Source organism: Ammodytes marinus (genome assembly GCF_949987685.1).
Source record: "Ammodytes marinus genome assembly, chromosome: 1".
Lineage (NCBI taxonomy): Eukaryota > Metazoa > Chordata > Actinopteri > Uranoscopiformes > Ammodytidae > Ammodytes > Ammodytes marinus.
The window spans coordinates 6271265-6295467 of NC_137230.1; the positions used below are offsets into that span (position 1 = coordinate 6271265).

General features: G+C 41.4%; 1 protein-coding gene across 1 annotated transcript; it reads left to right on the forward strand.

The window, feature by feature from the left end:
* Positions 1-344: 344 nt before the first annotated feature.
* Positions 345-22772, forward strand: znf507 (zinc finger protein 507). The gene is made up of 7 exons (XM_080053279.1): positions 345-447; positions 2832-5174; positions 9481-9598; positions 9774-9882; positions 14428-14532; positions 16209-16343; positions 20254-22772. Exons 2-7 carry the CDS (start codon positions 2835-2837, stop codon positions 20690-20692), a joined length of 3246 nt encoding a protein of 1081 aa, XP_079909405.1. The 5' UTR covers positions 345-447; positions 2832-2834; the 3' UTR covers positions 20693-22772.
* Positions 22773-24203: the final 1431 nt, after the last annotated feature.

Consider the following 24203-nt stretch of genomic DNA (forward strand, 5'->3'; position numbering starts at 1 on the left):
AGTAGGCAAACAAATAGGCCTATTAGAAACTAAGGACAGAAAACTGTATTCTAGGCTATAGGCCTATCAAAATCCTTGCTATAATAATGCCTTTTGCCTTGCCCTTTAGTGCTCATCTGACTGTTTACCAAATAATGACTAGCCTATTTTCTAGTAGCATAGCAACTGCATTAGACAACAATATTTCAATCATCAATGTCATTTAATCTATTTTAAAAACATCTCGTCCGACACCGTGCGCAGCACTTGAAGGCAGCATCCGGCGAACCTGTCCCTCATCGCTAGGCGTTGGTCACCTGACCCGAGCTACGAGTCACGTGACCGATATTCCATCCTCGCCATTTTGCAATGTGGGAGAAAGGGAGGCCACTTTTTTATGGCTAACGAATTGAACTATTTAGCAGTTTTATGTGTTGAGGACAAAGAGCATCGAGCCGTTCCCTGCCAGTGAGTATATATATTCCACTAAAGCACTGCCACGCGCTTCTCCGTCACTCATTAACACAACATATCACTTGAAAAAGCCCCTGTAGCCTACATTCATGTGTGTGTTTGTGTCTGTGTGAGACTGCTAGCACTGTGTAACACTCGTGTGTCCGTGTGTGTCAGTGTTTGGGTCCTAGGCAGCTGGCTGTGTGGCTAAAACAAAGTGTATTCCGCTGCCTGTTGCTTGAATGTCGCGTTTCCTACACGAAAAAGTATCTTCTTAGTGTCCAAAAAGTGCCAGCATGGCGGCTACCATTAGCAGGTGTTTTTGGCTAAGGGGTTAGCCGATGTGTCTCCAGTGTGAGTCGGAAGGCTGTGCTCAACTTCATCCTATAGGGGGGAAAGAGAGTGCACGACATATTTTTAGACCCCGACAGAGCAGGTGCTGTCTACACGGACCACGCTATCACTCAGCCTCATAGACATGGTTATTTCATAGTAATTCAAGTTATCATCATGAGTTGAGCTTAATAAAATAAAGCCTGTTGACGTCATTGTTTGATGAACACCATGCTGGTTTACCTTGTTGCTCCAATCCCCATAAGTCCACACGTTGGCAGTGTAACAGGCAGCCAGTAACTGTACTGTTTGGATACAGTCATACAGATGCAGAAGTGGGAGAAAGAGGAAGGTGAATTGTGGTGGTCAGAAAAGGAAAGGGAAATGGGGAAAGTGTTGGAATAGCACACATGAAAGGAATCCAACCACACAGTGTGTGTTGTGGTCATTTCCCCTCAGTCAGTATGTAAACATATGCACATGGTGTTTGGGAGCCTATCTATTGAGCTGCTGGGGGCTTATCATGAATGAGTTAAGCTATCCTGATGGCTATTTGGGCTACTTCCCCTTTCTTCTTAACAGCCAGTCCCTACTGCACTACACATTTAGGAACAACTGTTGTACAAAGTGTAGCCATGGCAATTGCATATTTCTTCTTCCACAGATGTAAATATATAGTTATTTCTCCAGGGAGACCACATACTGGTATGGAAGTGTAACTGATAGCGGCAGTGGTCACCACACGGAACTCATGACGCAAAGACACAGATGGACTACCTAGTTTCTTATCTTTATAATTCAAAGTTATGTGTGCTTGCATAGAAAGTGCAAAGCTATTAATCCCATGCTGTATTTATATCATTTTGTTAGCCTCATAGCATACTTGCCTAAATCATATTTGCTCTACTCTACTTTTACTCTATTCTACATCTACTCTACTCTACATCTACTTTTCCCTACTTTATAACCCTTGAAATATGACGTAGCCAATTATGCTATTAGGCTAACGAAAAGTAGATGTAGAGTAGATGTAGAATAGAGTATAGTAAATATGATTTAGGCAATTATGCTATGAGGCTAACGATTTCTCAATGCTTGTTGATGAGAACATTGTTCACTGAACATGCAGCATGTGTTTACAGGCTGTTTTCCTTTTCATTCTAACACTTTTACCTCAGTGAGGAGCAGTACAGCAACATAAGCACTAATTACATTACCACCACTGTGCCCTATATTTACAATATATGGCAGTGGTGGAGAGAAAATAATGAAATATATATGCAATTCCCTTTGATTACTCATTTAAAATGTTGCAAATGCAAACAAGTGTCAATAGTATGGCAGATGTCTATGGTAGATGCAGAACAGAAAGGAACATATGTTGTCTTCCGTGAATGTAGAATTGTTTTCAGTGTAACATCAGCCTCCAGACTTCATTGTTTATTGACACGGTAACACATATTCAAGTCATTTTTACTTGTAATAAATAATAAAGTTTGCGACCACTGCAGACTCTGGTTATATTAGATTAAAGTAACTTACTGAAATGACAGCAGTATTTAACCAATTACAAAATCCCACTTACTATGGTGGAATTTGTGAAAATTGAGCAAAATTAATTGTAACATACTGCAAATCGACACAATCACTTGAATTACAAACCAGTCCCTTTACTAGCTTCTATAGCTACATACTATGCTATCTAAATCTATTATTTTTCTTGTATAATTGGCTGTTAAATTGATAAATGGACATAACAAGTATTGACAATTGTTTTGATAATCATAGTTTTTATTTTGTTAAAGAAGGAAAGCCAATGGTAAGACTGCATTTGTCGGTTTGATATAACTAATGAAATAGCATGAGTTTAAGTGTCGCATGATAGTTCCAATGTTGTTTCCAAAGCACTTTGACACACCTATAGTTCTGTAGGAAAATTTCAGTTTCATATTTAACCATCTGTATCGATCAATTGAATAGGGATCACATCTGTTTAATTATAGTTTATCATAAAGAAACCAACCAGTGTACACCCTCATTCCCTTTGTTCCCTGCTATCTGCCCAGGTCATGGAGGAGATCAGCAATGCAGCTGGACTCCTCACACACTCCTCCTCTTCCTCCTCCACTCCATCAGCACTGGGATCCCTCTGTGAAGCCCAAACCCTGCCAGCCATAGAAGAGAACACCTCCCAGAAGCAGGCCGCAGATTCTCTCATCCAGGTCATCGAAAAACTCAGCAAAATCGTGGAGATGCGTCCCCAGCGGCGCTGCCTCTTGGCAGCCCAGAAAAGAGCGCTCCAACAGCTCTCTGTTGCAGGGGGAGAAGAGGGAAGTGGTGGTGAGGAGAGGACACTGGGGGCCGGAGGGGGTTCTCCCTGTAAAAAAACAAAAAGGAATTGCGAGCAGGAAAGCGTAGAGGACTTGAGATCAGACGGGAGTTGTGCCGATGGCGCTCCTTGTTTCCCAGCGTCCGGCGACAGCAACAACAACAACATTGCCTCCACGGTAACAGAGTTAGCAGTTAGCGAGCACAGGCGGACAGTGACGTGCTATCAGTGCAGTCTGTGCCCCTACCTCTCCCAAACACTGCCCCTGCTCAAAGAGCACCTGAAGCAACACAACGAGCAGCACAGCGACCTCATCCTCATGTGCTCCGAGTGTCGCTTCACCTCCAGAGACCAGGCAGAGCTCGAGGAACACGTCAGGCAGCACTTTGACAACGGCGGCAATTTCCTCAAGAACGATTCCGCTCTGTCGGATACCTTTGGCAAGGAAGAGGTTTTAAGGAATCAGGATGGGGACTGGACTGGGAGCCTTGGTGGAAGCATAGGAACCGAGGTGATCAAAAGCCTAGCGGACGCTTCTCAGGAGCTACCGCAGAAGAAGAAATGGTACAGCTATGAGGAGTACGGATTGTACCGCTGCCTGATCTGCAGCTATGTGTGCAGCCAGCAGCGAATGCTCAAGACCCACGCCTGGAAGCACGCAGGTCTGGTCGACTGCTCGTACCCCATCTTTGAGGACGAAAACGGGGCCCCCGCCAGAAAAGAGTCCCAGGCTGCTGCAGCCAGAGAGGAGATAGTCGTTATTTCCCCAGTTCCCAAAGAGAAAGGCCTGCAAACAATGCCCACTGCCTTCAAGCTCCAGCTGTTTGCAGCTCCGTTGGCCATAGAGAACTATCAAGAGGTGTCAACACACCCGGTTTCTAATCCCAGCGAAAGTCCAAAGAGTGTGGAAGAGGAAGAGGAAAGTGTGTACCCTATCAAAGGCCTTACCCAGGAGGAGCCAATGTTGGAGGTTCAGGTGAAAACAGGGGCAGAGTCTGAAGTGGAGATCCATAGTCAACAGGATAGCACCTCAACCACAGACAGCCTACTGTCATCGGCTCAGAAGATCATCAACAGCAGTCCCAACAGTGCCGGCCACATCAACGTGATTGTAGAGCGCCTTCCTTCAGCCGAGGATTCAGTCATGGCGACCAACCCGCTTCTCCTCAGCCCAGGAGTGGACAGGGAACAGAGCTTACCGGACGCAGAGAAAGAAGAGCGGGACCGTGTGGGAGCTCCAAAGGATGCTGGTAGCCCTACGGACAGCCAGCAGTTAGAAACTACAATTAAGTCCTCTCTGCGGGATGAAAACATTCCCCCAGCTAGTCGTAAGAGGACACATTCTGAGTCTCTGCGTCTGCACTCTCTGGCCGCCGAGGTCCTGGTAGCTATGCCTATGAGGACCTCTGAGCTCCACGCCTCAAGCACCAAGGTAAGTCTGAAGACAATGGCACACAACCAAATCATGGGCCAGAAACTAGTAGAGATGACGACCGCTGGACCGAATGCCTCTGACGCTGAGACACAAGCAGCTCTTCTGGACTTGGAGCTCCATAGCAAGGGTGGAGAGGAAGATCTGGAGTCCCTGGGCCTGGGGGAGGGAGACGAGGAGGGCCCTGCCGCCAAAGCTGGCATCAGCCTGTCACTGCTCACCGTCATCGAGAGGCTCAGAGAGCGCTCCGACCAGAACGCTTCAGACGAGGATATCCTCAAAGAGCTTCAGGACAACGCACAGTTCCAGAACGGAGCCGTAGCTAGCGTGGTCACAGGAAACGCTGCTGGGAGTTACGTGTGCAGCATCCCAGGAATGGACCGGTTGGTGGCCTCTCCGGAGGGGGGTCTGGTAGACTACATCCCAGGCAGCGACAGGCCGTACCGGTGCCGCCTGTGTCGCTACAGCAGCGGCAATAAGGGCTACATCAAACAGCACCTCAGGGTGCACAGGCAGAGGCAGCCGTACCAGTGTCCCATCTGCGAGCACATCGCCTCGGACAGCAAGGACCTGGAGAGCCACATGATCCACCACTGCAAGACCAGGATGTACCAGTGCAAGCTGTGCCCCGATGCCTTCCACTACAAGGTGAGGACACTCCACTGATTGATTACATGCGGCATTTTAATCATGTTATGCCATCAAGTCACCTACTATGCAACTTAATAGTGGTCCCCAGATTCCTAAAGTATGAAAAAACACCTTTCTGAAAATCTGTGTTCAAAAAAATAAAAAAATATAATAGGTGTTTTTTTGGACACAAGCCTAATATGTTACCTCTAAGTAGTATAAGATAGTGTTGAGAGTTGTGGAATCCATTAAATGAGACGGTGTTGTCGCCTGAACTCAGTAAAACTCAGGCAACGCTTTGTTCTCTCACACAGATGTTCCACTTTGTTCTGGCACAGTGATACCTCTGTGTTACAGGTTCCCCCTCACCAATAACTGCTTGTCATTTGCCCCCATGTCTTCATAATTTTACTAAAAAAAACATGTTTGACAGAAACTAGTTTTGGAGTGTTAACAAACTGATGAAGGTACGGTTAGGCAAAGGCAATATGAAATACATTCCATGAGACTATAGAAAGTTTACAAATGTCAGGGATTTTTCCAGACTTTTTGTGTTTTCTATCTTTCCGACCTCTTTGGTTGTTAGAAGGGATTTCCCGCAGGATTTTGACAGACAATAGTGGGTGGACCCCACTCAGACTATAGGGCAATGTCATGAAAGGGACCGGCCTTCATTCCACCCAAGCAGGAAAACACCTGACTGGAGTCATTGGATAAGCTGAACTGTCTTCACACAGTTGATTTGTTGGGTTCGGTGGGTGTGTTCACACTCGGATGGATTGAAAACCACACCGGCCCCTTCATGAATCGGTATGACACCCCATGCACGAAGGGGGTTCAGGGGACATGCTCCCCCCTGATAGAAAAAAATAGAATACTTTAAAGTTAAATGAAAGCAAAATAAAGACGTTAGGTCTATAAAGGACTTCAAATCTCTTAAGCTTTAGCATTCAAAAAAGCCTAATATTACATGAAGAGCCAACCTGTGTTCCCCAGAGGCTGAACATAGTTAAGTTGTCAGTGCATGTGCATTACGTCATCTTGAATGATTACCGCCTCCGCCGACTGCAGCAAATACCTTAGCTACATTCACAAGTCGGAACTCACTGCCATACCACAGAGGCTCTGGTTAGAGCACAGTAGTTGTCATTTGAAGGACGAAAAATTCAACAGTGCACCGTTTTTTTACCCCGACGTTACCTAACTAAGGAAAAGTTAGATTAAAGTGAATTATCAATAAGACCACCTGCACTGACCTTTACTGTTTGCTGTCCTTCATTCTTTGCTGTAGCAAATGGCTCAAACAAACTACCAAGTCTTTTATGTTTTCATGAGAAGTGTAAAAATATGTTTGGTTATGAAACTGTGGCGGGACCAGTACTCGAGTTGAGGGGGGATGGGGGGGGATGGCATCCCCCCTTGGAAATAAAAATCGCAAAAGCATCCCCCTTCTAAATCGGCCATCCCCCCTTCCCATCCCCCCTGTTATTTTATCAATGAATGGAGAAATGTCACCACTATTTCAACATTTAGTAACACCTGCGCATACGCTGCCGACACTCCACTCAGCACTCGATTCTGGCGCTTGCCAGGGTTGGGGAAATGTATTTACATTTGTTCAGCCAATTAAAAAATGTGTATATAATATACCATTACCATTCGTAGCTTCTGATTGGATGGGCACGGCGAGAGCCCGCCTCCAAAATCAATCATCGCACCACCACCTGCTTTCCTGTGGTCAACCGTCAATCACGTCCACAGAGCGCAGTCTCCCCTTTGCAAAGGCAGTTAGTAGGCTACTCGGCGACTTTTCTCACACGTTAACTTGTTCTTTCGGATATTAAATGCTGTGCGCAAAAGCTCATTCACTTCCTACTTTATCCAAACCGACTTACAGAACTTTTTGTTTAGCGTATCGCTTATTTAAGCCTGTAAACAAGCCTAGTGCTGCTTCCGCCTCCAACGATGCTGCTGCTGCAACATCGGGGTCACTGCCTCTTCCCCTCAGCAAGCGCTCCCCCAAAGCCTTTACTTCTATCGGCTCAGGCTGCCTACTGTACATGTTTTCAGGTTGATGCAAGGGGCGAATTAAAAAAATAACTAAAGATTGATGTTTATAAAAACGTTTTGTTTTTATTCATCAAACATTTGGAAACAAAACAGCAAGAATGAAATCTTTTTTTATTTCTTTTACATAAATTAGATTTTTCCCTCTTGCAATTTTACTAGTTTTGTCTGGAACATTCCTTAATATCAGTGTTTCTGACAGCAGAAGTGGATTTTTAATTGAGAGTTAATGACATCATAATTATCTATTATTTCCTAAGAAAATTTGAAAATTAAATATTTCTGCTTTTCATAGAAGTTGGCAGATGGTTTGTATACTGATGTGGAAAGCTTAGCAGTGCTATCATGGAAACCCCCCCCCCCCCCCCCATACAATATTGATATGTCTAAACCTTACATACAGTCCCTGACAAAAGTATTGTCGCCTATCAATTTTGTAGAAACAACAGCTTATAAACTGACTTTTACTTAATCCATTGGTTTTAAAAAATGCCTCATATGAAAGCTAAAACCCTCCCAAATTATGTTTAATATAGGCTACTAAAATAAATTTGCTTCACTACAGAAATATTGATAATTTAATGAACACAGAAAGGTCAGATTTTGGCAGGACAAAAGTAGGCGACAAGACTTTTGTCAGGGACTGTACAGTAACTGTGGCATAAAGCCAGTGCAAAGATCTTGCAAGGGCAAAAAAATTCTGCTTGCGTGCTGCGCACGCTCGCATCTTGGGTAGCCTAGCTTTGCCAGCCTATTAGGCCTATTTGTATCAGCACAACACCTGAATGGAGAGGCTGTTGAATCTTTGCATCTTCACTAAATATTCACAATATTACAATGGTTTACTGATTTGCTAATATGTCAATAAGGGAGTACTGGCACTACGCCCACCCCCATTTCAAGCACTGAATATAATATAACAATTATCTCTATCTGTGCTTAAATAATAATCATAAGGGTACACCGTTGGTCTCCCATCATATGCGCTGTCATCAGCACAAGTGATCTGTCCCTAAATGTTAAATCCAATCCACCATCCCCCCTGATTTTTTTTTACAACTCGAGTACTGGGCGGGACAGATTAGACTATGGCAGACTACCACAGATGCTTTTCTTGTATAAGTATTACAGTAAGATAAACACGAAAAGGCCACAGTGTATTTATAATATTTTGAAGACACAGCCTTCATTTTTTATTTTATTTTTCAAATCAATATACAGAAGACAATTGGCAACTATTGTATCATTGCGTTTGTTTGTTTTTTTACGTTGGATTTTAATATGCAGACAGTGCCTTTTTATGTGGAGGTCAATACACATTTACAGATGACCCATGTGAAGTGATAGATTATGGAGGCAGTAAAAGTTGAAAGGGCCTGGTGCTGCATTCCAGTAAAAGTTTGCCTGGGTTTAATGATTCAAGCAAAAGGAGAAAAGTATTGATTGTAGCGCTATCATGGGACTCCAGTGCCGATGTGCAACAGAGATTATTCATCATTCATCAAGCTCATCATGTTATCCAACAGATATAGGATTTTGGCCAATAAATGTGTTCTAAGCTTGAAGGTTGAAGGCCTACCCACTGGGTTTGATCTGTGCTCTAGAGGTGGCTGGCAGTAGTAGTGAGAGGGGCCTATTAAAGCATGCATCACGGAAGATCTGAAGATTTTTTTTTTACCGCTTTTTTTTTCCGCTTTTAAATGTTTTATAATATATTTTATGTATTCTAATCTTGCCCCTGTAAAGCACTTTGAGTGGCCTTGTGTCTGAATTGTGCTATATAAATAAACTTGCCTTGCCTTGCCTACATAATTCTTGGTACAACAGCAATGCTTTACAACAAGTAATTTTTTTAATATTTTTTTACAGAAGTTTCTTCTTACAACTAAAAATTATTTTACAACGATTTGTCTTTGATTTTTCTTTTAAACAAATTCCTGATTAGTCAAAATCTCACTAACTTTCTAAACTGTGGGCATTTATTATGCTATTAAATGTCCACAGTTTAGATATGTGGGCGAAACTGAATCATAGGAAGTCGCATATTCACAGAACTTTTGATTTTACAATGTAGCAACAAATAAGTGGGTGAACCATTATGCAACCACATGGTTTATACATGTTATTTTAGCTTTTCTGAAATGAGTCTCAATTACTTGGATTTTGCAAGTTCATATATTAATCAAAGTAGCTAAACAACAGATTATGAAAGCTGTTTTCTTATGGTGTATGTATGTTTTGTTTCCCCCTTACTTAGAGTCAATTAAGAAATCATGAAAGAGAGCACCATAGCTTCAGCAGTGACATGCCAGACCTCACACCAGTCACTGAAACCGTGGCCATGGTGGAGGAAGCTGATCGCGTAACAGATGAAGGTAAGACCTGTTTTTATTGGATGGATGGATGGATGGATGGATGGATGGATGGATGGAAGGAAGGAAGGCAAGCAAACACTCGTCACCCTCCTCTATCAGAGCTCTCTGTTGCCACATATTGCCCTATTATTGTTGTGTTCTCAGAAAGTAAACCCTGTTGTGTCTTCCATTGCAGAATGCGGTGTGCAGAAGATGTATAAGTGCGACGTGTGCGACTACACCAGCTCTACATATGTCGGCGTGAGGAACCACCGGCGGATCCATAACTCTGACAAGCCTTATCGGTGAGTCTGTTAAAAAAAAAAGAAAACGCACCGCCATCAGCTCAATGCCATTGCTAATGCATCTCACTGACATGCAGAGTAATAAGGTGTGCCCACAGGCCCTGAATGAAGTCTACAATTCAATTCAAGCCTGTATTGTCGTTGCACTTTGTAGTACAATGGAATTAGGAGTGCTGCTCCTGCCCAGGGCATACAATGAATAAGTTATAAAACACAAATATACCATAACAATGATATTATAAAAGCGTTGTGTAAGATAAAAGTAGTGCGGTGTTAAAGGTGTATAGTGTAACATTGCACTAGGAGTTATGTCTGTGTGTTGAGACGGATTAGAATGACGGAACATAAGATACAACGAAAGGCCTTGAAACGGAGCAGGTGGTGCAGGCTCTGAATTCAGTAGCATTTATAATTTGTTTTTCGTGCAGTAGGCTTGGTTTGAAAATTGCATTTCTATTATTGCTACGAAAGAGCTACACATAGAATAAGTGCAAAGTAGTGTGTGCAAAGCATTTGGGACTAAGAGTCAGCCGTGATTTTTATGATTTAAAGTCAAGACCCCAGGTTTTTATTGAGGTGAAATAAAATAAATGACAACTCTGAAAACAACAAAGCAGGTTACTATGGCAGCACCCCAAACACGCAATGTAACAGAATTGGCAATCTCAGCAGACATATAAACTGTCTCATTCGAACCGCGGTGAGCCCTCAACAAACCACAACTGATACAGGAAATGGGAACAGAAACCAAATGAATAACCCAACTGTCAATATACAGGTCCACTCCAACAACAGCAAAACATGATGAAACAAGGCCAGCAGTGCAACTCTGTCTGAACAACGGACAAGTTACTGATGAAGCAAGCTGTTAAATGTTACATGTTCGCTCCAATTGCTTGAGCCATTAAAGGTGTAGGTAACATATATATGCATCGCTGCCTTTATACTGTAGTAAGCAAATAACTGTCCTATATTGCTGAGCTCCACACAACTCCCAACAACCTCCTGAACTCAGCAGATTCCAAATCAGTTTGTAGGTAAAAAATCCTATGTGTGTCTTAAAGCAGACGGCATACATAGTAAAATTAAAACCCCTTTTCATTCAAAACTCAAATTTTACCAGTGTGTGTGTGTGTGTGTGTGTGTGTAACTGTGTGTAACTGTGTGTATTTAATTTAATTGCATTGCATTTGCGTTTAAACATTAATGTTCTAAAGATCAAAGTTTTTTTCCTAATATTCACATCTTACATTGAATCAAGAGAAAGGCAGATAAGAAACATGAGCAGTCTCATTTCATCATGAAATGTATTTCAGCAAGATTGATCTCTGATAGTGATCCTCAAATACTTTAATAAAGTAAGTAAGTAAGTAACATGTATTTATAAAAGCACAGTTATAACTGTTTGCACTGACCAAAGTGCTGTACATAGTGCATTCAGTAGGCCGACATGAAGGTAAAATAACAACAACAATAGAAACAATTAAAATTTAAAAGACATATAACCCGGACATCCACACACAAACACAGTAGTGCAGAGGTAAGATAGCTAATGGGGAGGAAAATCCAGGTTGTATAGATGGGTTTTGAGCCTTGATTTAAAGGCATTTAAATGGAGGGGGCATCACGTATGTCAGGTGGCAGTTGGTTCCACAAGCGTGGAGCAGCTACTGCAAAGGCCCGGCAAAGTTCCAAATGAGTTTGAAAATGTATTTGCTTTCAGGCTGTGTTTGATTGTTTAAGTCTGTTAAATGAAGCTGCATACATGACATTAAAGTGTCATAACAGCCCATCCATCAAGCAGACATCAATCCTGTTACTGACTGATTGCATTTTTCATATCTGTTGCAAATGTACTTCTATGTTCATTATTCAGCACACAGGGCCATAGAATATAGCCTTTACATTATCAGTCTCAGACCATTTACATATTCTTCTAAATGTGTCTATGGGAGCAGTATTATGTGCTGGTTCTCATACCCTAAGCTGTGTGTGATCAGTTGTCATTCTTGAAGTGTGCATTAGATGGCAGTGTATACCTGCTAATGCTCTGACTGTGAACGCATCATCACATTCTCTCACACGGCGGCGCTCTCCCTGTCATGTTCTCCTCTCTAGCCTGTATTAACCTTTGTGTTAAAAGAACACTACAATGAGGTGGGAACACATGCAGGTGTTTGTGTCAGCTTTCTTAACAGCATGCTCTTAGAGGTCTTATCAATACACATCAACCCATTCAACAAGACACGGTGTTATTTGTGCCTATGCTGAATGTGCTTTTGTGTTGCTCTCCTTGTGCTTTCATGAGGGCAAAATAAATACTTAATGTAAAAAAAAATACACAATGTGGAGTGTGGTGGTTTTGTCCAACTCCATCTATTTCTACTGTAATGTTAACTTTCACGTTAGCAATGTGGTAACAATGACTTAAGTACATTTTTTCCCATCTATCAGAAATACAGTGTGTTCTGTAGGGCTTTGTTACCCCTGAGAGTCGCAGCTTGGCACGCAGGTATCCACTGTTAAAAGGTGGAAAGGGTACCAGAACTAGCGTGACGTGCCGCACCTATTTTTGTCACCCTTTAGTTGGGGGCACTAAGCCGTCCCAAAAGCAGCTACACACTGCAGTCGACAGAATCATTTCTGTGTGAAAGAAAAAGTAAGCCGTTCAACAACTCTGACTGTATATAATCTCACCACGGCTATCGTCTTCCTGATTTAAACCCTGCCTACCAAGCATGGATACTGCCAACGGTGGGAAAGCAAGCCAGATCATCTAGTGTTACTGTGCCCTGCCTAAAGCGGGCATAGCACATACTCTCTTCTTTAGGCTACATACTCCAGCACATTGGACTTCAAATGAAACTGTGAGGACAAAGTGCTGACTTTACTGTATGCTTTAAGTGCAGTGCATAGGGATGATGGCAGGCTAATAGTTATACACTGAGCTGCACCAGGTCTAGATAATTAACAGCCCTTAAATGAAAAGTGAGCACTTCACTCTGTACGGCCAATGTTCAAGTTGAAGTGTAATGCACTGGTAGTCCAGAGCCAACATGACCAAATATGGGCCAGTGCCCACCAGCAGCTGTGTGAAGAATACAGCAGCACTGTGCTGCCCTGCTACAACATCTAAGCAATGGTTTATTAGGAGTTACACAATATAAGAGGCCAAATAGGCTGCATTTTCTGTGCTAATGCTCCCCCCAGTAATGTCCAAGCATGCTTTTCTTTAGTAAGTGAGAGGCACTATAGACCCATTAGAATGATACTCTTAATGTTCTAGCGGGTTTATCTTTGTATTTATATAAAGGGTGGAATTGGGCTGTAATAATGTTCTAAAGTGTTCCTCAGAAAACAACATAGTCTGTCATTAGCACAGAGCTCTGTTTGTTTCCCTGGGAGCAGTTACTTTGCTCCTGGCCCGAGAAACAGTGACTCATAGAATGAAATGCAACGATGTCATTTAAGTGCTGGAAAAACACACTCAAACTATTTTAAACTCTTACCATTATCTACTTCAACCATGTACAGTATGTTCTCAACGGATATATATATATATTCTCTCTAAATGTCCAAAGCTTTCCCCTCAGGCAACACCAATGTATTCTCCAGTTGCCACACACACCACAAGATACATAATAATTAAGAATGTGCTTGAATTTGTAATGGTGTATGAGCAATTTATCCACAGGACAATGTAGCTGGATTAGGGAGATTTGGAATTGTATCCACCCATCTATTGCAGACCGGTTGTAATAACAGTTAATCTAGAAGCAAAATATACAAATAAAAATACAAAAATCTTGAGCAAAATAAATTAGGGGAATGGAACTGAAATACAGGCATGGGAATCGGCTACAAATAAAACGTGATAAATACATACAGTACACATTATATTACACATTTATCTCACAAAAGTAAGTACACCCCTCACATTTCTTCAAATATTTAATTATATCTTTTCATGGGACAACACTGAAGAAATGACACTTTGATACAATGTAAAGTAGCCAGTGTACAGCTTATATAACATTGTAAATTGACTGTCCCCTCAAAATAACTCAACACACAGCCATTAATGTCTAATGTGCTGGCAACAAAAGTGAGTACACCCCCTAAGTGAAACGGTACATTTACACTGTTTTTCAAGCTGTACACTGACTACTTTACATTTTATCAATTTGTAATTTCTTCAGTGTTGTCCCATGAAAAGATACAATGAAATACTTGAAGAAATGTGAGGGGTGTACTCACTATTGTGAGATACTGTACTATAGCCCCAGTAAAGCTCACATTATGAAGTGTACCTTTTATGTTAACGCAGTGCAGATGGCCTTGAGTTGAGCGTATAGCGGCTGTCTGCAGACCTTGTGCTGCTAAGCAACTACAGACACATTTCACACACCCACCATGCGACAAAGAAGTAAACATTGTGATTTATATTCCTCTGCGACTCCCTCTATCTCCCATCAGGTGTCAAAAAAGTGACATTTTCATCTCAAAAGGCGGCTTGTTTACTCTCCTTTTTCCACCATTTACCAGGTGTTGTAGCTGTGACTTTGCCACCACCAACATGAACAGTCTGAAGAGCCACATGAGGAGGCACCCGCAGGAGCACCAGGCCGTGCAGCTCCTGGAGCAGTACAGGTGAGAACACACACTCATCCACTCACACACAGGGGAGGATTACAAAAAGACTGCTGGACGTCTGAGATGGGAGCTGTATCCCACTAAAATAAGCTCTAACCCTGCGTTCCAATACCCATTCTTCCCTTAGTATGCCAGAAAACGAGTTAGGATGTCCCAATACATGGATGTCAATTGCAGAATGCTGAAAATACATAAATGCCCCACTAACTCCAATTGCATTTTGGATTATATGTCTTTATTCTTGACATTTCTCGACTTCCTTATCTGATTTTTTTATTTTTATTTTCTCCCGTGGCCCTAGAACTCGTCTGTACTTTAGTATGTAGTGTAGTTAAAAGAAAAAAGTATGTGATTTGGAACGCAGGGTTAGTCTGTGTAAACCTGTCTGTGTGTGTGTGTGTGTGACACTGTCTGGAGACTTGAGGAATTGTTTTTTTTCTGATTGCAATGTAAATGGTTGGTGGGTGGAGAAGGTCATTGGGAGACACATTCTCCTTTTTTAAGAATGTTAAACATCCTCAACCATAGCATAGCACTGATTGCTGATGCCCACTTCACTGATTGTTTGTTTGTGTTGTGAAATACCATCATCATGCCTGCAAGGCCGTAATGCCCATGTTCACACCAAATAGACTAGACCAGACCGTCCTTCTTTGTCTTGCTAAGGGCAATTCAAGATTAGGGCTGCACCAAACCATTTCTTTACTCAATGGATTGTTTGATGTATTTATACTCAATCAATTGAAAAACAATTTAAACAAATCAAACCTTTCAATTATATGTCACTATTTTATTCAATCATCCCTGTTTATGACACATATGACAAACAAAGTCTGCACTGCAGCTGTAAGATGTTTTTAGAAATCTCAGCAGACATCAGGTGTGTACATGGATGTTGTCTTGGTCCTGAGAAACAGACATACAAATCAATTGTTTTCTATTTCCAACTATTCTCTAACACTGATTCAAGTCACATTAAACCACCTGTCCAGTCAAAAAGAAGTGTTTTTTTCTCCCAAAAATGATGATGAAAACTAAATGCATTACTTTCAATTAAAGTCTGTAGTCAGTAGCAGGGTAAGAAATGAACACTTTTACCAGCTTTTTTTGCCCCATGTGAAATATGTTTTGGGGGCTTTTTGTAACATTTCCAAAGCAGTTTTTTCATGTGTTATACATTGTTCCCTCTATCAGGGTACTGATAGAGGGAACCAAGGTTCTCCAAATCAAATCCAAGAACTTTTAAGACCTGTTGATTCCACTTAGAAAGAGCCAGCTTCACTCCCATACAAGTTTTAGGATATATTGTAGGAATACCGTTGAAATCCCCCGAAAATAATCCTCCATTTAAAAAGCCCCTCTGTAGATATCGCTTATAAGCACTTAGTAGCACACGTTTAAATCTTTTGCAAGGGAGACCTGTTTACATTTACACGTTGCCATTCACACACACACATTCATACACCGATAGCAGGCTAACTATTGACATTCAAGTGTCTTGCCCAAGGACACAACAACCATGCCACAGGTGGCAGGGCGGGGATCGAACCGCCAACCCTTGGATCATTGGCCGACCCGCTCTACCACCAGAGCCACAGTCACCCCAAAGTAGTAGAAGCATTGTTAGAATATTAACTGGGCCTTGACTCACTGTGCTGCTTCCTCTCTCCTAGGTGCTCCCTGTGTGGCTATGTGTGCAGTCATCCTCCATCCCTCAAGTCCCACATGTGGAAACACGCCGGAGACCAGAACTACAACTACGAGCAAGTCAACAAAGCCATTAACGAGGCCATCTCCCAGAGCAGCAGGTAACACACACTGCTATCTGTACACACTGGGACAGGCTTTGTAATATAAACTGTCTGACTATGAGGTCTTTGAATACAGCTAGGCTGCACAATGCTATCTTTTCACTAACTGCTGCCTGATTCTTCCAGTCAAAACTCCAAACTTTTGGTGCCGCCAGTTTTAGCCTGCAGTGTTTGTACAAGACCACTACAGTTCATTAAGAAAGTATTATGGCCACTCTTCCTTTTTTCATTTCATGTTGCAGCTTCATACAAACATCTTATAGAAGGTTTTTCTTGCCTGTTGGAAAGAAAGAGTGAATTGTCACATTGACGTTGGTATTCAGAACCTGGACTCTTCCTAGAGCCAACCTGAGCAATGGGATTAAAAGGGCCTTGGTATGAGAGGTGCCCATAAGGTGATGTCACTCTGACTGAGCCCTAGAGATCTTGTGTGGAGATGAGAGACACTTCCAGAATGAAAAGCATTACCGTCTGCAACACTCTAGTGATCTGACATCAGCTTTCCACCGACAGTCCCCATCCAGGAGACAGACAATCCCCAAATCCAGCTGGGCAAAGCTTGGCTCCAGGCTATAATATCTGCCAGAGGTGCTTCAAATTAAACACTCAGTTAAGGGTCTGTAGTAATGTCAATGTGATATTTCAAGGTTTTTCCTTTTTAATAAATTTGCAAAAATTCAGAAACTCCTTTTTTGGCTTTTTCATTCAAATGTGTCATTGAAATGTGTTTGAGAGTAGAATGATCAATTAACAAGTTAGTTCCAAGGATTTTAGCATAATGCTTCATCAGGATTTTGAACGGGCAAATGTCAACCTTTCTTTCTATAAACTTTGAAGCTAATTTGATACTTATCATAAACTATTAGCTGGCTATTATATCAGTCAAGTGCGAAAGTTTGTGAACCCCTTGAACATTTTGGAATTTTATTTATTTTAACCATCATTAATTCATTTTTATCAATACCAGTATTTTTTATATGAAATAACAGATGTTTGTTTATCAATTCAACATTTTTCTTTTCCAGAAATCAATTGTTAAAACAGATAAAACAAATTATTTGACGAATGTTGTATGTGCAAAAGTTTGTGAACCCTGAGCTGCATTGCTTAAATGGAGCAGGTAAACACAATCAGATGGGCCAAATTGAGTCATGAAATGGACCAATGTAGTGAGAGATCTTTAGGGAAGAAATTGGGCGGCACTAGATACAACAGAGATAAAACCAGGTCAGTTTAGGCTCACCAAAGTGAACCCATACAGGTCAGACATGCTAAAAGGGGAAACAATCTCAGAGGATCTCAGGAATAGAGTTGTGATGCTGCACATTTGTCTGGGGACAGCTATAAATTATTTTAAAAAAAGTTTGAGCTCCATCGGTCCACCGTGAGGCAAATCATCTACAAATGAAGAGCTTTAAGAGTGACTGAACATCTGCCTAGAAGTGGACTTCCTTCAAAAATATCCACAAGCGCCACAAGATAAGTGATTTTTCAGTTAAAAGCCAACCCAAACATTACATCTGGTGATTTGCAGACCTCTCTTGCAGCATCTGGGACAGATGTGCATGGTTCCACAATAAGAAGAAAACTCAGTCAACATGGCTTTCATGGGATGGTTGCTGAAGAAGCCTCTGCTCTCAAAAAAGAACAAAACTGCTTGTCACAACTTTGCCAGAGAGCACCTGGAGATACCTGAAGTCTTATTCTGTGGACAGATTAGTCAAAAATTGAACTGTTTGGTCATAACCAAAACCGCCATGTTTGGGCAAAAACGCAATTCTGCCTACCACCTAGAGAACCTTCTCCCAAGTGAATAATGGTGGTTTCAAATTGTCTGCAAATCTCCAGGTGTAATGTTTGGGTTGGCTTTTACCTGAAAAATCACTTTTCTTGTGGCGCTTGAGGATATTTTTGAAGGAAGTCCACTTCTAGGCAGATGTTAAGTCACTCTTAAAGCTCTCCATTTGTAGATGATTTGCCTCACGGTGGACCGATTGAGCTCAAATTTTTTTTTATGAATTTATAACTGTCCCCAGACAAATGTGTAACATCAAAACTCTATTCCTGAGATCCTCTGAGATTTGTTTCCCTTTTAGCATGTCTGACCTGTATGGGTTCACTTTGGTGAGCCTAAACTGACCTGGTTTTATCTCTGTTTTATCTAGTGCCGCCCAATTTCTTTCCTAAAGATCTCTCATTACATTGGTCTATTTCATCAACCAATTTGGCCAACCTGATTGTGTTTACCTTGCTCGATTTAAGCAATGCAGCTCAGGGTTCACAAACTTTTGCACATACAACATTCGTCAAATAATTTGTTTTATCTGTTTTAACAATTGATTTCTGGAAAATAAAAATGTTGAATTGATAAACAAACATCTGTTATTTCATATAAAAAATACTGGTATTGATAAAAATGAATTAATAATGGTTAAAATAAATAAAATTCCAAAAGGCTCAAGGGGTTCACAAACTTTCGCACTTGACTGTATGTCAGCCTAATATATTTTAAATACAAGTTAAACTTCCTCAATACCTTCTACAATGTCATGTTTCAAAGAAACAGCATGACACCAGGAACTACCAGCTGTTTGAGAACAATACACTGCATAACAGGAATATTAGATAATGGCCAGAAAGGCACTTAATACATTTAGAAAAATACAGGCAATTTTCCTCAATCGGCCAACACTGTCCCAACTAGGGGTGTGAAGGTGACAAAAATGTCTAAACGGTTACTTTATCTAATTTTCATGGTGCGCGCAGCATAGAATGCACCGTCATTGGTTCAAATACACATGAGGTGGGTTTTGCTGATTTTTTCAAGATCACGTGACCACCCAAAGGTTGTGTGGTTTGCTGAAAATCACATCAATCAAAAAAAATTAAAATGAATTAAAAAAAATTAAATTGTAAAAAAAATACGCCGGCTGTGTCCGCGATAGTGTATTACAGAACAGTTAGTGGCAGAATCTAGGTCTACTATAGACTACTGACGAAAATCACACAACACATTTCATCTATTTATTAACACTATTTATGAATTTAGGCTATATTTTGCTGCTCCAACTCAAATTCAGCCCAGCCAGGCGATAGTTAAGTTTCAGTTTCGTTTTCATCTCCGTGGTATACAGCCGTTTGGACCAGCTGATCGGTTTCCGACAGCGGGAGTCAGTCTGCGTTCCAGTTGTACTGGGAAGTCGGATTTATGGTGCCAGTGATAATTGAACTAAATAATAAAATAAAGCAATCTCTTCCTTCCTATATCTGTCTATCTTTATCTCTCCACTGCACACTCAGTCACTACTATCCATGCTAAAAGGAAGCAGGATTGTAACCTCATTTAGCACATTATTTTAAAATATTTTATATTATGTTTTAATTTTTTTCTCCCCCATCTAATTTCGCCGATTTTTTGAAAAATGTGTTGGTTTGTAAGCGCTAAGGGAGCATGTTTAAATAAAACCTGTGAACCTTACCTTTTAAATTTATTTTATTTCATGTTTCTATGTGCTACGCAGGCTTAGGTATTAAGGTTTTGGTAGACGTTGACAATTCGTACTATTTTTTCAGAAAACCCTCAGGCATTAAGGACATGCATCTTAGACTGCCATAGTCATCAATGGGTTGAATAGTTAAATGAATAAATATTGTAACCAAACACAATAATGTGTTGTGATATCTGCGTTAGTAGCCTACAGTAGCACATATCGCCCCCCACTCCTGGAAATAAATGAAGTCATTTTCCAAACTTAAAAAAAGAAAAAACCGGGTTTCGTTTATTGATTTTTCCTAAACATTTATGATCTACTAACCGGCTACACATGTACACGTGCACACCCCTAGTCCCAACAGCATCATGGTCAACTCAGTCATTTCATCTTCCCATCCTTTCTCTCCCCTTCAGAGCTCCTCAGAAGTTCTCTGCTTTGCTGGAGTCTGTGTCAGAGCGGCCTGCCGTGCCTCAGCCTACAAAGGGCCCGCTGGACCCACTGCCAACACCCACATCCTCAACAACTTCCCCCACCACCACACCATCCGGCCCTGCTATGGACATCTCCACGGGCCTCCACAAACCCCCCACGGAGCCTCCACAGTGGCCCGCTGACCCCCTCAGCCCCCTGGGGAGTGAACAACCAGCACAGGCCCACACACACCCAGCCCCGGGCCCAGGCATGGAGTACTGCATGCTGCTGTTCTGCTGCTGTATCTGTGGCTTTGAGTCCACCAGTAAGGACAGACTGATGGAGCACATGAAGGAGCACGAGGGTGACATCATCAGCATCATACTCAACAAGGAACAACAGCAGCAGCAACAAGCAGCTAGCCTCCAGACAGCAGAGTGACACCTGGACTTAGCTCCATACTTTTTCTATTAAAAGGTGCACTATGCAGTTTCAGGGGATGGGGGGGATTTGTTTACATTTGCAGGGCCTGCAGTAAGTTTGCAAAACAAATATTTTCTCTACATGTAATTATTTAGTTTTGAATAATTCTATCATAAACAAAACAACTATTTTGGAACTAAATGTAAGAATAGAATATCTGTAAACAAAACTGTGAGCCCTGCTGCTGTAAACAACAATAGTGAAATGGTAACCTTGTTAAGGTAGCTTTCTAACTTCAAACAGTGTTCCGGGGATCTAATCTTCCTGTGAGGAAAGTTTCTTAATTAAGTTGTGAGAATATACCTTATAAAATGTTCACTTCTCTGACACACCTAAAGTTACATAGTGCACCTTTAACACTGCCACTGATGTGCTGCCCACTTAATTATCTTTCTGAAGCTCAAGGTGATCATGGATGGATATCAAGGTGTAACCATTTCATGCTACTGTACTATAGCAGTTGTCATTCGTCACAGTGTCCTGTGGTTAGGCCGGTTGTGTCATACGGTTACAACTTTTGCCTCGTTTCCACTGAGCAACACAGTTTGATTTGGCACGGTTTGGCAAGGCACGGTAGATCTGGCTTGTGTTTCCACTGCTGACAGCACCCTTACTTGGTAGGCGGGGTTTATGCCGGACAGAGATAGGTGCGGTCAGAGTATATACAGTCTATTGGTCAGAGCCTTTGAACGTCGCTGATTTCGCCACTCATTCAATGAAGAGGTAAAACGTCACACAGTAAAAAAAAAAAAAGCTGGGCGCCAACATTTTCTTTAAACACAATACTCTTGCTGAGGCGAATACACATGGTAGTTAAGCTCTCACACACCAATCAACGCTGCAATGTGTAGCTCCCCCTTTTTGGGACCCTTTGGGTCAGCTTGGTACATCAATTAAAGGGTGACAAGAATAGTTGTGGCACAGTTTGCTTATTTTGGTTCCCTTTCCGGCTTTTGTCAGTGGAAACGCAAATAAATGTGTGCCGAACTGAACCGCACCACTCAGTGGAAACCAGGCTTTAGAGGCTGCAATAACTACTGTCCATGCACAGGTGTCCAGAAATATTCTGAGACCATTTTGTGAGTGGCTTATCCTATTAGAAAGAAATGTTAAAAGATAACACGGAACAATGTTCTAAGCCGTTAATAGTTAAGGTATCATACGGTCTGACATTAAAGAGAGACAATGTGTCTGATTTCAAGGGACAGCCCGAGCTCTAACCCAAGTATAACTTTTACTATACAGGGACAAGTTCATACCTCACACAACCAAACAATCCCTCACCACAAATGGAAATACAAGGTGTCCCATATTTTCCAGTCTATTTCATATATTAATGACCATAAGGCAGCTCTTTTATTGCTACTGTAATATATTTAATGTATTTAATCTGACACAGTTAAGGCTCTAGCCAAGTGGTACATGTTCAAACTCACAAATGCCTAAAGGCATGTACACAGCTTGAATATGATTGGAATATTTATCAGTTTATTTGTATGCATGTTAATTTCTGTTATGCCAGTTTGAAGGGGGAAATGTTAAGTTTTTTTTTTTTTTTTTGGTATGAGTGACATTTGTCACTAAAGGAATAATGAACAGTTTTCAAAGGAGCGGAAGTTGTTGAGAGCAAAATGGAAGTTGGTATTTGGCTGATTGTGGTCTAAAGAAGTGACGAAAAGGGAAGTTAGCATACATAGGGCTTTTATTTTAATCAAATGGTGCCTAGTTATTTGAAAGCAGGACTATGTATTGAATCAGACACACCTGTTGTTCACTGATTGTGGTGCTATAGGCTCATTGAAGGTATAGTTTGTTTTTTATAGCCCGTTAAATTCATGTTGTATATAACATTTTTATATAATAATAATAATCCTTAGTCCTTACTTGTGTCAGTGTTTTTAAAATGCAAACTTTCTAGTGGCAAACACAACTTGAAATGACTGCTGTCCCGGCTATAAAAAAATCAATAAAAAGACATGGATTTAAAAAAGTTTGGCAGTCCACACATTTGTATGGTTGGCGTAGTCCCAACCCTGTCCTCTCGTGTGATTGGCTGGAAGCCAGCGTGTCATATAATTACTGCAGCTCTGATATGGAAAACTTCAGCAGAGTTTAATGACAATAAAACTGCCATTTGGAACTACACTATGAAGGCTCCATGTTTACTGTGAAGGATATTCTTGTTTATGTCTCGATAATATGTCATACAAAGGAGGTAAACTCTACCCATATATTTCCCCTCGACAAAAATGTGGAAAGGAGTATTGGTATAAATCTAGTCACCTGGTAGCATGTTAGGAACAGGCAAAATAGAAAAAATAAAACGTCAACATCGCATCGAAAAATGTAAATGAACTAGATTGCAGACATGGTTAAAAAACAGATTATTACGGCCTCAGCCCACTAATGTATGATGCTGCTGCCCTGTCATGCAGAACCAGCCATGTCCCGTTGTTCATCAGCATGCCATCCCTCTCTCACACCCACACAGACAGAGGGGGAAGAAATTAAGATAAAATGGAATCCATAATTCATTCTCCCTTCCCTCCCCCCTTTGCCTAACACAACAGCTTGAAATTGTTTCTGCAACGTGTGTGTAGCGTGGCGGATAAATCAAATCTAAATGTAATCTCTTTCTCTAAGACGTGTTTTTTCCTGGCCTGGAAGACTCACTGTCAAAGTGGGTAATCATTTTTTTTACTTTTAATTTACAATTCTACGTGGCAGAAATGAGGGAGATTGTACCTCACTCGTCCGAATATAAAGTAAGTTGGGAGGGTTAAAGAGTGAACCGGCAACAGACAAGGGCCTGCTATTAATCTATCTTGTTATTTATTCAACTAAAAAAGGGTTGTTCTTTTGCCATCAGATGATACACTATCCTGACAGTGTTTTTGTACGCTATTCAACCGTTAGTGGTAATGTGCCAGTAAAGTAGGTGAAGGAAGAAGCCACAAGCTAGTGAATGTGGATGTAAACCATGCAGGGGTTTAAAAAAAGGCACTTTGCTCATTTTGTTTTATCAGAAAGGAAATCAGTCAGGCCTTTACTTTAATCTCAGTGAAGAGCTTTCAGCTTTTCTCAGACCTAACATTCGTCCCTTAAAGTGGAAGGCAGCTACTGATTAGTTTGTGAAGTCGACCATCTAGCCTTATGGGACCAGCCATATCTCACAAACGTATTTGTTAATCCTGGTTGACGTCAAAGACTACAAGAACCAATCATGGGCTGCCTTCCACTAATGGACATAAAGTGGGGAGGGCCCAGTCTGCCTGGAGGCTAGATTGATGGCTAAATGAACCAATCAGTGGCTGCCTTCAACTCACGGATGGGGCCATGCTGCTCCGTACTGTGTTGGAATAGAGAACAGAATAGTTTCAGAGCAGTCAGATGATCCCCCAGCTTAGACACAAGAATTTGGAAAGGAGAACAAATAGTCAAATTGATACCCAATTCATAGTGGTTTACA

Coding starts and splice junctions, on each gene's coding strand:
- znf507 (XM_080053279.1), top strand. CDS start 2,835: ATGGAGGAGATCAGCAATGCAGCTGGACTCCTCACACACTCCTCCTCT. Junction 9,599..9,773: donor TGATCGCGTAACAGATGAAG/GTAAGACCTGTT, acceptor CTTCCATTGCAG/AATGCGGTGTGCAGAAGATG. Junction 16,344..20,253: donor GCCATCTCCCAGAGCAGCAG/GTAACACACACT, acceptor TCTCCCCTTCAG/AGCTCCTCAGAAGTTCTCTG.